Raw genomic sequence first — 17,000 nt, 5'->3', positions numbered from 1 at the left:
CTAAACTTCCTTAGTTCTTATAGACTAGAGCACTTAAGACGGTTGTGTATATAATAAATCAGAACTAAGGCTATTTTAAAAACACTTTTTAAGTAATTCACAGGTTGGAAACCGAGTTTATGACATGTATGAATTTGGGGATGTGTCTGAAATAAGGATTTATAACCCACACGAGAAGAAACTAGACCCAAGATTAATGGGTATTTCACTATATATGCTGAAAAGTCCAAAGGGTATAGATTATATCGTCCACCTCATAACACTAGGATTGTGGAATCAAGAAATGCAAACTTTCTTGAAAATGACTTAATTAGTGTGAGTATTTAATTCAAGATATTGATCATGAAAAGGATAACTGTGAAGCTCAAACCTTTCAATTAAATGATAGATTGGTAGTTATTCACCCCCCTCCAGTTCAAAAGCGTATTAGACAACCAGTAAGTGAAGTTTCATAAATTGTTGAGAATGATAATATAGATCAAGTTGTTGATAAAGAGCAACAAGTAAATGTTGAACACCTAGTTAAACAGCAAGTTTCTCATCGAGATGTTGAGAAAACATTAAGAAGATTGTTGACAGGGTCGCACCTCACACAAAAAGTTGATTGCAAAATTAATGCAGTATAAACTAGGAAGTGACTCCTAGGTCGTCTCTCAAGGACCAAATTGCGGTTCAGTCTCAGATCAAACATGTAGGGGGGGGGGGGGTTTTGTGAAAGGTTTGTGAATGCAATTTGACTAAAAATGAAAATCAAACACAAAAGAATATAAATGAAAGCAAGAAAATAAAACTTCTCTACCATTAACCACTCATTCATCTATCAAAAGAAATTAAAAATTACAATTGCTTATAAGGAACTACTCCATGACCGTGACATTATGTGGCAAGCAAAGAAAAAAATATCAAAACAATTTGGATGTTTCTTCCTTCCAGACATGAACTTCCAACTTCTATAATCCTTTAATCGCATATGGTCCACTCATTTTTGCAAAAGGAATTTAAAGAAATTAAAATTGAAGCTATCACCGTACCTTGCTACTCCTAAGTTATCCATTCATGCTAAAAAAAAATAAAGGAAATGCATCCAATACCCGTGGGCCACTCTTCCAGCCATCACCATGCACCACACAATTCACCTACTCTACTTCTTCATTCTTAAATCAATAAAGAAAATGAGTGGTACACATTGGGCTGCCAAATACCTTCACACGTCCCATCATTCAATCACCGTGCACACCACCAATTTTGCTATTTTTTTTCATTCTCACACAATTGGAAAAACAATTCTCTTTTCTTCTAGAAGTCGTGCCCTCACTACTGTGATGCTTCCTCCCTTTTATGCTTCCAACCGTAACCTCAACTTCACCTCTGGGTTCCGTGCAGCATTCAAAAGCCAAGACCCCACTTCCTTCTTCCTTTCAAGACCGTGACACCTAATACCATCTCAATCTCACTTCTTCACCGTGCAGCCTTCTTTTTTTCATTCAATAAAATTGCTCCTTGCTTATTCCATCCAGCCATACCGTGACACCTACTCGTAGCATAATCAAAGCACCGTACTCTTTGCAAAGTGAGAAGAAATTGAATAGGAAGCTTCCAATTGAAACAACATCCGTGTGCAAGCTTCCAGTTCATTCTCCGTGCACCCACTTTCTCGGTTCAAGCATTCCAGCACGTGGCAACACCTCTTCTCTCATCTTCCATGAATCAGCACCGTGACTTCATGCCATTCTTCTAGCACCGTGGCACCACATCCTTGCCTTTGCTCCTTCTTGAACCCCGTCCCACAAGCGTGTGCACGCTGCCAGCAAGAAGAATGAAAGGCCTTCTTCCCCTCCGTGAAGCCACACTTCTCAACGTGCTAAAATGAAGATGGCAGAATAAAAGAAAATGCAACCCATGTCCCGTAACAGTGTGTGGAATCACAAGGAGAAAAGAACATTCAATAAAAAGCTCTGTAACCAATTGGAAGCGGCAATGAATAAATCAGAAATGCAGAGTCAAAATCATCTTTTCATTCATGATTGAAGAACAGCGCTCAAGCAAAAAGGGAAAAAAGAAAAAAATGTCTCCGTTCATCAATCCCCGCGTTTTCAGCCAAAAGAATTCCGAAAACTAAGAGCCGAGAGTGTGTACAGTGCAAATGGCAAGTGGCGGCCTAACCTAAAGGCCGTGTGTCTCCCCTTTAATGAGGGTGGGGTCCACACAAAAGAAAAACCCTAGGGTCCAAGTCAGTCACTTCTAATTTTTGGGTCTAATCTAATTTACCAAAAATTGACCCAAAATATAAGAGTTGATTCAAAAATTCTAAACTACTGAATTACAATTTAATTAATTCAAAAATGTCTGTGTGGAGAATCTTGAATTTATTTGGCATTCTTCCTGATTTCCCAAAATGTATTTCCGAAATTTTCCTACACTTCAAAAATGCACTTAATCAACTCAGAAAACCCAAATTAGCACAATTACAAATTTCCGACCAAATTAAGCAGAATTCGGAAAACGGGGAAATAACAAACAATTAAACACAATTCCCTGGTTCATTTAAGTGCAATAAACTAAATATAATTCAAGAAATAACGACTTATCAAAATAGACCACACTTAGTCTTTTGCACTCCTGGGCAAAACCAAAACGAAAACTAGGGAACTACTCAAACATCAGGAAGCTGACACAGACTCGACAGACAGACAACAAAGACTCCAAAACAGAAACACAGTTGCACAATTCTCACAAAATCTGGACGGTAAAAGGTATAGGCAGAATCCCACACAGAGTCAATGAAAGCAACTACTCAAAGAATCATCCAAACAGTTCAGTACAAGGGAAACAGTCAATCAGTTCAAGAGATGAATCAAAAGCAACAGAGCCTCACAGATGCACACAATCGGTGTTTCTCTCAAGTGTTTAAGGTAAATCAATGTCACTCAATGCACTCAAGAAAGCAAACAACAACAGACTTGGCAAGCCACTAATATCAACACTCAGAAACATATGCATGTTCAAATCAAAAGGTCTTTTCATGGTTGTAATGGGGCCAAGGACAAGGCAGGATATATCTGGATAAGAAGCTACAAACCATAAGGAACAAAGGAGCAATGGGGAACAAGTGTAAACACATTCAAACACACCCACAACCTCGAATTCCATCCTCTTCTTGACTCCATTATTCACAAATTTTTTTTTTATCCTCATTTTTCTCTATTTATTATTTTTTTTTTCATCATCCTGTCTCTTTTCTTTTCTCTCTTTTCAAAACAAAACTGTAAAAGACAAGATACACATATATTTACCAAAACAAAACAAGAAGAGGAACCAACTAGCCAACTCATCAGAAACCCCCAAGAGACCACACTTGTTCCCAAAACACTTCCCAAGCTCCAAAATTCCCTAAGGTTAAGGTAATCATGGTTTTTCACGTAGGGCTAGTGTATGAGCATTCAAAACAAAGAAATGGGGGAAAGTATAGGCTCAAAAAGGGTTTTCAAAGGATTAGAACAAGGTAAGCTTATTTGGCTAGAGAGGCTCAAGAACAAAACTGCCTTTGTCACTTCCAAACATGCATATCAATCAAGAATTATCAACAAGAGTCAAGCCAAGGCATATGTGCAAGCAATCAAGAGACATATCACACACAACAAAGAACATAAAGTGGCTCAAGTTCTCACACAGGGCATTTGTGTCACAATCAATTCAACTCTCAAACATCATGATCATCTTCCAAGCAAAGAAAAGCAAGGAATCTAACATCTCAGAGTATCAATGAAGTGAAGGAAAACTGACAACCTAACCACAATCCAGAATTCACGAAAAGCATGCAAAATTGTACACAAGACACAACAAACTACATAAAAACCGAAACATGAACAAAGAAACAACCTCCCCTAATAGACCACACTTAAACGACACAATGTCCTCAGTGTGTCACAATCAGTAGATCAAACAATCAGAACAGTCATCAGATATCGACAAAGTGCAATAAAAGTGAGGGAGAAAGGAGAAAAGAAACTCCCTGAGTCAGATGGAAGGATAGGTGGGGTGGACCAAAGACGTCTCCTCCACCACTACATCCAATAAAGAAGGGTTGCTGAGGAAAGGCTTCAGTCTATGCCCGTTCACCTTGAAACTTTTAGCTGTAGATGGACCTTGGATCTCTACTGCACCATAAGGATAAACATTAGTCACAACAAAAGGTCCAGTCCATTTTGATCTCAACTTACCACCCATGAGGCCGAGTCTAGAGTTATACAACAAAACCTGTTGGCCAACCTCGAAGTCCTTTCTAACAATAGAACTATCATGGAACTTCTTTGTCCTTTCCTTGTAGAACTTCGAGTTCTCATATGCCTCCAATCGGATCTCATCCAATTCATTCAGTTGCAACTTCCTTTCCTCTCCAGCTTGGTCCATGGAGAAGTTGCAAATCTTCACAGCCCAATATGCTCGATGCTCAATCTCGACCGGTAGGTGACATGCTTTTCCGAAGACAACCCGGTAGGGAGACATCCCTATCGGTGCTTTGTAAGCTGTCCTGTGAGCCCAAAGAGCATCGTCCAACCTATTGCTCCAATCTTTCCTGTTGGGCTGGACAATCTTCTCCAAAATCCTCTTAATCTCCCTGTTGGAGATCTCAGCCTGCCCATTTGTTTGGGGGTGGTAAGGTGTAGAAACTCTGTGCGTCACCCCATATTTCTTGAGCAAAGCTTGCATGGATCTGTTGCAAAAATGGGTTCCTTGATCACTAACAATTGCTCTAGGCACTCCAAACCTGCAAAAGAGGTGAGATCTAACAAAATCTACAACAACCCGAGCATCATTAGTCCTGGTGGCTCTAGCTTCCACCCATTTTGAAACATAATCCATAGCAAGGAGAATATAACAGAAACCAAAAGAAACAGGAAAAGGACCCATGAAATCTATACCCCATACATCAAACACCTCACAGAACAACATAGGTTGTTGAGGCATCTCTTGTCTTTGTGAAATTGATCCTCCTGCTCTCTGACAAGGTTCACAAGTGCTGCAAATCTTCTCCGCATCTTTGAAGATGGAAGGCCAATAGAAACCACAGTCAAGCACTCTGCGAGCTGTTCTCTGTATCCCCAGATGACCACCAGGTGAGGAGGCATGACAGAACTGCAGGACCGAGTCAATCTCATGGTCCGGAATGCATCTCCTAGTAACCTGGTCACTGCACAACTTCCACAGATATGGGTCATCCCAAACATAATACTTAGCATCACTCTTAATTTTAGCAATCTGAGCACGTGATGCTAAGGGAGGAAAAACAGAAGCAACCAAATAATTTACAATGTGTGCAAACCAAGGAGTAGGGTGAGAGTAAGAAATCATCAACAAACTCTCGTCAGGAAAGGTATCCTGTATGGGCAACACATCAGCTTCATTCCCAGCTTTTTCAATCCGGCTTAGGTGGTCTGCAACCAAATTTCGTGCTCCACTCCGGTCTTCAATTTGCAAGTCAAACTCCTGGAGGAGTAGCATCCACCTGATCAATCTAGGCTTTGACTCCGCCTTTTTCAACAGAAACTTTAGAGCTGCATGGTCAGTATACACAATAACAGGTGATCCAAGAAAATATGACCTAAACTTATCAAGGGCAAAAACAATTGCCAACAACTCTTTTTCAGTGGTGGTATAATTTGCCTGGGCAACATCCAAAGTGCGTGAAGCATAGTAGATCACTCTCGGCAGCTTGTCAATTTTCTATGTCAAGACAGCCCCTAATGCATAATTAGATGCATCACACATGAGCTCAAATGGGGCTGTCCAATCCGGTGCCTGAATGATAGGGGCGGTGGTCAAAGCTTCCTTCAGGCAGTCAAACGCCTGCTTGCATTTGTCATCAAAAGAAAAGTCAATATCTTTCTGCAGCAGTCTGGACAAGGGAAGCGCTTTCTTGCTGAAACCTTTGATGAAGCGCCTGTAGAAACCTGCATGTCCAAGAAAAGATCGCACCTCTCGCACGCAAGAGGGGTAAGGTAACTGCGAAATCACAGATATCTTAGCAGGGTCTACCTCTATTCCCTTTTCAGAAATGATATGCCCTAGAACCAAACCTTGTCCAACCATGAAGTGACATTTCTCAAAATTGAGAACAAGGTTTGTTTCTATGCATCTTTTCAAAACTTTTTCCAGACTGTCTAAACATGCATCAAAGGAGGATCCATACACAGTAAAATCATCCATAAACACCTCTATGCAATTCTCAAGAAAGTCGCTAAAAATGCTAAGCATGCACCGCTGGAAGGTACCAGGGGCGTTGCATAGACCAAAGGGCATCCTCCTATAGGCAAAAGTGCCAAAGGGGCAGGTGAATGTGGTTTTTTCTTGATCCTCAGGTGCAATATTTATTTGAAAGTAACCAGAAAAACCATCAAGAAAACAATAATGAGATTTACCTGCCAGGCGCTCCAGCATCTGATCAATGAATGGCAGGGGGAAATGATCTTTCCTGGTTGCTTGGTTGAGCCTCCTATAGTCAATGCAGACTCTCCAACTGTTCTGCACTCTAGCTGGGATAAGCTCATCCCTCTCATTCTTCACCACAGTGAGGCCAATTTTCTTGGGCACAACATGGATGGGGCTAACCCACTGACTGTCTGAAATAGGGTAGATGATCCCAACTTGCAAAAGCTTGGTCACCTCCTTCTTGATGACGTCCATGATCACGGGGTTTTGCCTTCTTTGTGGCTGTCTCACTGGCCTTGCCCCATCTTCCAAAAGAATTCTATGCATGCATGTGGATGGGCTAATACCAGGTATGTCAGCCAAACTCCAACCAATGGCCTTCTTGTGCTTCCTCAGCACACCAAGCAACTTCTCCTCTTGAACAGAATCAAGGGAGGTGGAAATGATCACCGGTTTCTTCTCATAATCCTCCAAGTACACGTACTTGAGGTTATCTGGGAGCTGTTTCAACTCAAGAGTAGGTGCCTGCAAGTCAGATTCATTTGTACTTCCTACAAAGTGGTTAGTGCATTCTGACTCCAAAGAATTCACAGGTAAAGGCGGAACACCTATCTCATCAAGCTCCAAATCCATATCCATGACAATTACATTATCAACATCATCCATATCAAAAACATCATCAACATCATGGATATCAAAATTCTCTTCAAAATCAACATCATTCTCAAATTCAGATTCAATGCATGTATGTAGAGAAGATAGAAAAGAATGCTCTTTCTTATGCATAGAATCAAAATCATCAACAACATATTTATCAATAATGTCATCCAATGCATCGATCCTAAACAGAGAATGGTCCTCAGCTGGAAATTTCATTGCATCAAGGATATTAAAATGAACAACAATATCAGCAAATTCCATAGACAAAGTTCCAGCATACACATCAATCTTAGTTCGGGCAGTTTTCAAGAATGGCCTGCCTAAGATAATGGGAGCGGATCCATGAGAGAATCCCTCCTCCATTTCCAAAACATAAAAGTCAGCAGGAAAAATCAATTCACCAACCCTAACCAAGACATCCTCTATGAAACCTGCTGGGTGGGTAACACTCCTATTGGCCAACTGAATGACCACACCCGTGGTTTGCAAAGGTCCAAGAGACAAAGATGCATATATAGACAAAGGCATGACATTAACAGAAGCACCCAAATCAAGCATGGCATTTTCAAATTTATTGTTTCCAATCACACAAGGAATGCAAAATATACCTGGGTCCTTGCACTTTTCAGGGATGTGCGGGACCGACTTACCAATAAGCGTAGATACATTCCTTCCCATGCTAATCCTCTCATTTCCCTTCATCCTCCTCTTGTGTGTGCACAGCTCCTTCAAGAATTTGGCATACTTCGGTATCTGCTTGATGGCATCGAGTAGAGGTATGTTCACCTCTACTTTCCTGAAGGTCTCCAGAATTTCCCTATCCACCTCTTCCATCTTTTTGCTAGGAAGTGCCCGTGAAGGGAATGGTAGAGGGATAGGTCGGTCAACCAATGGAGAAGGTGCGACAGCGGTGGTGGTGGAAGAGGGAGAAGATCCACCTGAAGAAGAACCACCGGCTGGAGAAGAAGATTCACCCACCTCAAATGCCCTGCTTGGACCGTCATGGTCGTTCTTTCTAGGACAAGTGGCAGGCACGGGTGTAGGTGTAGAAGCGGGCTCTGAAGGCACAACAATCTGCTTCCCTGATCTGAGGGTTATGACACTCACATTCCTTGGGTTCTGCACAGTCTGGGATGGTAACTTATCCGAATTCTGAGACTGCGCCTGATTTATCTGAGTAGCCATCTGACCCATCTGGTTAGTGAGACTCTGTATGGAAGCTCTAGTCTCCTGCTGAAACTGTAGGTTTTGCATAGTCATCTGTCTCACTAACTCTTCCAATGAAGGTTCAGACGAAGTGGAAGGTTGGGAAACTGGTTGGGCAGGTGCCTCTTGTTGCTGCTATTGTTGTTGCCTCTGGTGTTGTTGCATAGGTGGAGGCACATATCTGTTAGGTGCTCCAGCATTCTGGAAAGGTGGTGCCTGCTGTTGATGTTGTGGCGCATTGTTCCATCTCAGATTGGGGTGATTCCTCCACCCTGGGTTGTACCTGTTGCTGGATAAGTCATGATTTTGCTGTTGTTGCTGCCTGTTGTTGTAGATGTTCGTAGCATAAGCCTGAGGCGCATCAGAGGCAGCAGAGTGCTGCAAAGAAGGACAAGCATCTGTATAGTGGTCACTGGAAGGACAAATAGCACATAACCGTGCAACAGATGCAGATGGAGCTGCAGATCTCTGGTTGGTAGTCAACTGTGTCACCAACTTCGTAAGAGAGTCAATATTTCCTTCCAACTTGCTTTCAACAGCTGATAAAGACTGGGCAACAACATCATGTACGCCCCTCACCACAATGGCATCATTCTTGGTGCTAAACTGCTGGGAGTTGGAGGCCATCTTCTCAATCAATTGCCTGGCCTCAACAGGTGTGGTGTCTCCAAGAGCTCCACCACTGGCAGCATCAATCATACCACGGTCCATGTTGTTCAAACCCTCATAGAAATACTGGACAAGGAGATGCTCAGGTATCTGATGGTGGGGACAACTAGCACAAAGTGTCTTGAATCTCTCCCAATACTCATATAAGTTCTCTCCACCAAGCTGCCTAATCCCAGTTATGTCTTTTCTGATAGCTGTGGTCCGGGCTGCTGGAAAAAATTTATCTAAGAATAGCCTCTTCAGATCATCCCAGCTAGTGACGGATCTAGGCGCCAAACCATACAACCAATCCTTAGCAACATTTTCCAATGAATGAGGAAATGCCTTTAAGAAGATGTGCTCTTCAGGAACATCATGTGGTTTCATACTAGAACAGACAATGTGGAATTCCTTCAAATGCTTATGAGGACTCTCACCTGCAAGACCATGAAACTTGGGCAACAAATGGATCAGTCCAGTCTTGAGAACAAATGGAACGTCCTCATCAGGATATTGGATGCACAAGCTTTCGATATCGAAATCAGGTGCAGCCATCTCCCTAAAAGTCCTCTCGCGAGGTGGAGGTTGTGCCATATTGTTCTCAGTGCGAAAAACAATAGAATCAGAATCAGAATCACGTGCAGATGCAACAGATGCAGTAGATGCAGTATGCACAAAGTACTCAGCAGTGGGATGCACAGTATCCAATGGAACAGACTCAAAAACAGACTCTAAAGATAAATTTCTAGAATGTCTAGCTAACCTATGAAAAGTTCTATCAATCTCAGGATCAAAGGGTGGTATAGGCCCAGGATTTCCCCTAGTCATGCACTAAGTCACAACACCCTAAAATCATGAAACGATATCACAAAAATTTTGAACACACAAAACAACCTAAGCAAACAAATCACACACACTCAAACATACAAGACAAAACACGACACACAAACAACACATTATCAACACAAAAGACCTAAAACCAAACCGTTGGTCCCCGATAGCGGCGCCATTTTGTTGAGAGGGTCGCACCTCACACAAAAATTGATTGCAAATTTAATGCAGTATAAACTAGGAAGTGACTCCTAGGTCGTCTCTCAAGGACCAAATTGCGGTTCAGTCTCAGATCAAACACGTAGTGGGGGGGTTTTGAAAGTGTTTTTGTGATTAGAAATAAACTAAATTGAAACTGGAAATCAAATACAATCAAACATAATTGAAAATAAATGTCAAACATCAAGGCCGAATGGTAAAAGACATCAAAATCAGAGAATGCAGAATTCATCAATATTTGAAAATAAAATGCTGGAACAATAAATGCGCAGAAAACATAACAGCAGCCTAATTGAAATGCACCAAATAAACTTAAACGTTAAACGCAACATGAGAAGCATCAGTAAAGCAAACCGAGATTGAAACAACATTTGAAAATAAGATGAACAGTAAAACGCAATGACAAAATGCAACAATGAAGAAAATAATGAACAATAAAATGCAAGAGATAATAAAAATAAAAAAAGTAGCTAAAGTGAAATGCTATTCATCATGAAATCAACACTTAAAATAAATGCTAGCAAATAAATGAGCATGGTGCTTCTTTAAAGTAGAATATAAATTGAAAAGCTTGAAATTTCTCCAAATTCGATCACCATTTGCGTGCAACAGCACCGCTTCTTCAAAAATTAAAATGAAAGCTTGTGCATCTCCTAAGCCGTGACAACACACCACTTTCTCCATGGGATCCGTGCCTCTCCATTCTTCTCCAAGACAAATAATGAAAAGACAAAAGAAGTGCAAAGAAAAGGTCCCACCTACTGGACTAAATCCTAATGGTTTAGAAGAAAAGTATCACCGTGTTTGATTTCTAAAAGAAAAAGAAAGCCTAATTGGATTTGACAGCACCTACTCCCACCTAATCTACTTCTTCATTTCACAAAGAAAAGAAATCTCCAAAGCATTAAATCACCAAATGAAAGTGATAAAGGCTGCCAACATGCACACTTCTTCACAGTAAAATAACACTATAATTTCATAGAATATAAAAATAAAAATCTGGTTCAAACATGAAGATAAAAACAAGACCACATGCTCTTCAAAATTCTTCTCGATTCCAACACAGAAAAGAAAACGAAAACCCTTCTACACTACTGCAGCGTCACCGTGTGTACCACTTCATTTCTCAATATCCATGGCAGCTGGAGCACACCTCAACCATTCTCCGCATCTGCTCTCTAAGTGGCTCTTTCCAAAATAGCCAAGTCATTCTATCCCCCTTCGTCCTCCAAAGTGAGAAAGAATCCCATGTCTCCAAAAAAACGTTCAAGAAAGCTCCCTTAGTATGGCGGCTGGACCCCCTCCTTATTGCAAAATTCCAAGTCCTACTCTCGTGCCCCCTGCTGGACCTGTTGGATGCTGGACCGCTTCTTCTTTTGCCACCACATGCTGCTGCCCGTCACACCCTTTCTCTCCATGCACACACCACTTCCAAGCTGTTGGACGCTCCTCTCAAGCTTGCTTATGGGTCCGCTGCTTCACGCGTGTTGCTGGACGCTGCTGGACTTCACGTGGACCAGCCCACTTTTCTCCTCTCATCCAGCGTGCTTCATTCTGTGCGTGTGCAGCAGCTGGACGTAAAGGCTTCCTCAAAGCTTGCTGGACGTGCCAAGTGTGGGCTGCTGTACCAATTCAAAGCTGTTCTGTTGCACCTCTCCAAAATGAACGTGCTGGATTTCCTTCTGGAAGCTCCGCATTTGGGTCGTGGCTTCTTCGTGCACACCCGCTGCTGCCATAGTTGCTGGACGTCACTCCTCTTAAAAGCTGTTGCCCGCGTGCGTGAAGATAGCTGCTGGACCGTGTATGAAGCCCCCTGGACGCGTGTGCTGCTTCTCCTTTTCTTCAAAGCCAGCTAGAAGCTCCCGATTTCATTTTTCCATAGGCCCCCCTATTCCAGCAGCTGTCTTCTTTTTCCTTCTACACCACCCTCTTATATGAAGCACGTGAGGTGCTTGCTGGACTTATGCTGCCATGGGCCGTGGTGAAGCTGGATGTGAGCTCTCCATTCAGCCGTGATCCATCTCCATGTGCACTCCCATAATTTAAATCCACACCTCCTCAATCATTTTAGTTTAAAGTATATCTATGTGGCATTTTCTTTTGATCTCTAAATGTTCCAAATTGTATTTCCAACATTTTCCCTGCAATTAATAATGCAAATAATTTGCTCAAATAATCCAAATTAATTAAAATTAAAATTTTTGGTCAAATTAAGCACAATTAGTAAAAATGGGAAAATACTAGACAATTAAGCACTATTCCCCGATTAATTCTAGCACAATAAACTAAGTGAAGTGAACAAAATATTGACTCATCAAAGATCTACTAGAATCAAAAGACCAATAGTTTCTAGTGATTATGAAGTGTATTTGTAAGAATCTGATTTTAACCAGTCATGAGTTCTAAGGAACTGAATTTGTGGTATAATGTTATGAAAGATGAGATGGATTCTATGACATCTAATAAAGTCTGGGATCTTGTTGAGTTAGCTAATGGTGTAAAACCTATTGGATGTAGATGGGTCTTCAAAACTAAGAAAGACTTGCAAGGTAACATTGAAAGACATAAAGCAAGACTTGTTGTCAAAGGATTCATTTAAAGAGAAGGAATTGATTATAAGGAGCATTTTCTCCTATACCTAAGAAGGATTCTCTATGAATAATCATGGTTTTGGTAGCTCATTTTTACTTTGAGTTACATCAAATGGATGTGAAAACAACATTCCTTAATGGTGATCTAAAGGAAGAGGTTTACATAAAACAACTTGAAGGATTTTTCTTTAGAAATAGTGAGCACTTGGTATGTAAGCTTAATAAGTCCATCTATGGATTAAAACAAGTTGCACGTCAATGGTATTTAAAATTTCATGAAGTTATCTCTTCTTTTGGTTTGGAAGAAAACATCATGGATCAATGTATATACCAGAAGGTTAATGGGAGAAAAATTTGTTTTCTTATTTCATATGTGAATGACATTTTCCTAGGAACCAACAACAAAGGTTTGTTATATGAGATAAAACAATTTCTCTCAAAGAACTTTGATATATAAGGATATAGGTGTGACATCTTATGTCATAGGCATTAAGATCCATAAAGAAAGATCTTGAGGTATTTTGGGTCTCAAGAGACCTATATCAACAAAGTTTTAGAGAGGCTTAACATGAAGGATTGTTCACCAAGTGTAGTTCCCATTGTAAAGGGTGACAAACTTGAATTAATTCAATGCCCGTAAAATGATCTTAAGCGGGAACAGATGAAAAATATTCCATATGCTTCAACTGTTGGAAGTCTTATGTATGCTCAAGTTTGTACTAGAATTGACATTGCATTTGTAGTTGGAGTTTTAGGAAGATATCAGAGTAATCCAGGTGTTGACTATTGGAAAGTTGTAAAGAACAATAGATTTCATGCCCATGTATAGACGAACTGATAATTTAGAAGTGATAAGCTACTCTAATTCAGACTTTGTTAGTTGTGTTGATACTAGAAAATCTACATCTGGCTATGTTTTCATATTAGCTTGCAGAGTTGTATCTTGGAGTGGCAAAAAGAAAATTGTGACTGCTACTTCTACTATGGAGTTGTTTCTTGTTTTGAAGCTACTTCACATGATGTATGGTTGAAGAGTTTTATATTTAGGTTTAGAGTTGTGGACTCAATTGTTTTGCTGTTGAAGTTTTATTCTGATAACAATGTTGTTGTTTTTATGGTTAAGAATAATGAAAGTGGAAGTCAAAGTAAGCACATCGATATTGAATATCTAGCCATAATAGAACGTGTTAAAGACAAGAAAGTGGTCCTTGAACACGTTAGCACTGAGTTGATGATTGTTCATCATTTAACTAGAGGCATACAACCAAAGAATTTTAAGGATCATGTAACGCAAATGGGACTTGGTTCCATGATTTGATGATCATTGTAAGTACTTTCATTTTGATAAAACTCTTATCTAGTTTAATGTTTTCTCATTTATTTTGTCCACATAAAACTTTGAGAAAACTCATTTAATTGTGACCTATAATAGACATATGGTTTATTCGTTAGAGTTAAGAGCTTATGATGTAAGACTTAATATATTTTTATGCATGGTAGATAATACTTATTATTAGAGGAACTGTTACTATGATTCATATATTTGATTTCTTATTATGTTTGATGGTTGGATAAAGTCCAAGTAGGAGAGTGTTAATATTTATGCAATAGAGAGGTTATAAGAGAGTAATGGCCTTCGATTTTTGTGGCCATATCATCTCCCTTAATTTTCTCTTTAGTTTGAGTTAGCATATTCTTTGAATGTGATCTATATTTCAAAAATTTTCAAACCGTTTCAAACGTGGGTGCATAGGTGTTGTGATTTCTACAACAAATTTTTCCATTGTTCCAAACTCTGTGATGGTTTTGAAGTTCTTTAAATTGGATATTCTTTTTTGCTTTGGTCATTGGGCTTACTCTTCACTTTAGAATGCATCACCATCATGTTTTGAAAGCAAGGGTTCATAAACTAGAAGCTAAGCAAGCAACAACAACAATGGCTGGAGATTGGTTTTTCTGCTTCCACATTTCATATAATTCGAATGTATTCATATGTGTTTATTTGACATATTTAGATTAATTGAGCCTGTAGTTTATATGTTTCATGAGTTACTTTTTTCATTTATGTATTTACTTAATTTTTTTCATCGTAGGATTTTTTCCTATATATACAAAATTTTTATCATGTATTTGTGTGATTGGTCCATGTTTTTTTATTCTTTTTTGTTTTTGTTTTTTTAAAAAAAAACAAATCTTCCTGACTATCATGTCTAACACGAACTTATTAGAAAATAGAATTTGAGAAACATAAAACAATACTTTAAAGTATCAACGTAGAAAATTGAGCAATCAATATAACTACCATATGAATAAGAGATTGATTAAATAATAAAAATTTTATTACTAACGTGTATAAGATTGAAAATTTGACAAATAGTTTACATGAGTAATAGCAACCGAATCAATGTTCCAACTAACTTTAAGCAAAGGATTAACAAAAATGGTAGAAAAAAATCAAACCATTAGATAATGGGGTAGCCTCTTAAAATAGACATAATAATTTGGGTGTTACTCCCTCCACCACTACAGATGTCTCCCTCCACCTCCCCATCTCTTTTTTACCTTTTAATAATATTTAAACGGATGTGGATTAAAAAAATGTGGATATGCATTTTTAAACAGATATCAATATTCGTTGAAGTACAAACGAATGTCGACATCCGTTTATAGGCGTTGAAATCCGTTTAAAAAAGTGGATCTTCCTACTAATGTGTTTTTTGCTTTATTATTTTTCCAACCTAATCCTGTAAAGTATGGATGAGTGGATTTGATTGATCAGTGCAGACATTTCTTTCTCATTTTCCAGGTACTAGCTTTATGTTTTAAATGACACTTATTACCAACTAATTAATGCCACAAAAAAAGCTTAATTACAGGACCACTGTAATGCCATTTTCATGCTCAACAAAATTCACAATTCCATTTTTCCTTTTAATAAATGCAGTGCCATGCTACATCTTCTTTGTACAAATACCCAATCCAAACTAACCTAAAAATCATTAACTGGAATTCCAATTTCATATTATCATCATAAACTACCCACTCCCGTACCCACTCTCTGCTACTCCTAAATGCTTCCTCTTCATGTCTCATTATTCCTTGCAAAACCAAATACTACTACTACTACATCAATCACGAACATCCATTCAAATAAAAAATTATATATATATATATATATATATATATATATATATATATATAGCATCATCACCACCTATAGGGTGACAATTAACAATATATAAGCTCATATAATTGTGTCTGCTTCTGCAATTTACTACAACTACCTGGGTTTAACTTTTGTGATGAAAGTTGGCACTTTTCGGAGACCCACAGAGGCTTGTGGACGTTGTGTGGGTGAAAGCCTTGCAAGCATACAGTGAAGGTGACCACCGCTTCCGAGTTATAAAAGCACCACAAACAGCCACATCATCACGTCACGAATCAAAACCAAAATGAAGAAGAAATGGAAACGGATATGAAGGAGAGAAAGTGAGAGTTGGGAGATGGAAAGAAACGAAGTGAGAGTTGAGGGTGAGAACAAACGGGTTTGGAAAAATGAGAGGGGGGGGTGGGACTGTGAAAATGAATCAGAGATTTAGAATTTCAGAAAAAGGTAAATAAATATGATTAAAGTAAAAATGGGTACTTTTGTAATTAAAAAAATTTTGGAAAAATTTGAGGAGATGCAGGGAGCATTGGTGGTGGTGGAGGGAGCAACACCCTAATAATTTTACTAAGAACAATTGACCGTGTAACATTTGATGTTAAACCTAAAGGAGATTCAACAATAGTTAGTATTTTAAGTTGAAAAGAGAAATATATTTTTCTTCTTAAAGGCTACAACAAAGTAATATTGGTCGTATTATTACTTGTTTTTAGATTCTAATAAATAAATTTAAAAATTGTCACTACTCATTATTAGTTTTACAATTTTGCACAAAATATTTATTTTATTTTTGACATCCCAATTTGATAGCAATGGTGAATATTTTTAGTAAAATAAAATTGATAATGGCTATGAGAGAAATCTTGCATATTGCGGATGGTGTTGCTGGATACGATGGTATGTCGTCTATTGGAATTGGAATTGAACAAAAACAAAAAGCAAATGTGGTTGTAGATTTTTTTTTGTGGTTGCATAAAGAAAAAAAAATGTACAATAGAAAACTTTGTTATTAAGTTTTTATTTTTCCTTAGAGAAATTTATATTTCTCTTTTTGGTCAATTTAATTATTTACAATAGAAGACAATTGAAGATAAAAATAAATTTATTCTTAAATTATTAATGTGTGGGACAACGTTATTTCAAATCCAATTAGCTCTTTACGAATGTGGACAAATGCTTCATAAAAGCTATCAATAACTACCGTGGAAAAAAAAAAGTAGAGGAAAGAGGAAAGTGAGTACAAAAACACA

The 17,000-nt window shown here is 38.8% G+C and overlaps 1 protein-coding gene across 1 annotated transcript; it reads right to left on the bottom strand.

Moving 5' to 3' along the window:
* Window positions 1-765: 765 nt before the first annotated feature.
* On the bottom strand, window positions 766-11,878 carry LOC128195775 (uncharacterized). The gene has a single exon (XM_052874413.1). The coding sequence runs from the start codon at window positions 9,769-9,771 to the stop codon at window positions 8,431-8,433; it is 1,341 nt and encodes a 446-aa protein (XP_052730373.1). The 5' UTR covers window positions 9,772-11,878; the 3' UTR covers window positions 766-8,430.
* Window positions 11,879-17,000: the final 5,122 nt, after the last annotated feature.

This window comes from Vigna angularis, chromosome 3, assembly GCF_016808095.1.
Source record: "Vigna angularis cultivar LongXiaoDou No.4 chromosome 3, ASM1680809v1, whole genome shotgun sequence".
NCBI lineage: Eukaryota > Viridiplantae > Streptophyta > Magnoliopsida > Fabales > Fabaceae > Vigna > Vigna angularis.
Note: the sequence above shows the minus strand (reverse complement) of the source record. Positions and strands in the feature narration are given on the sequence as shown.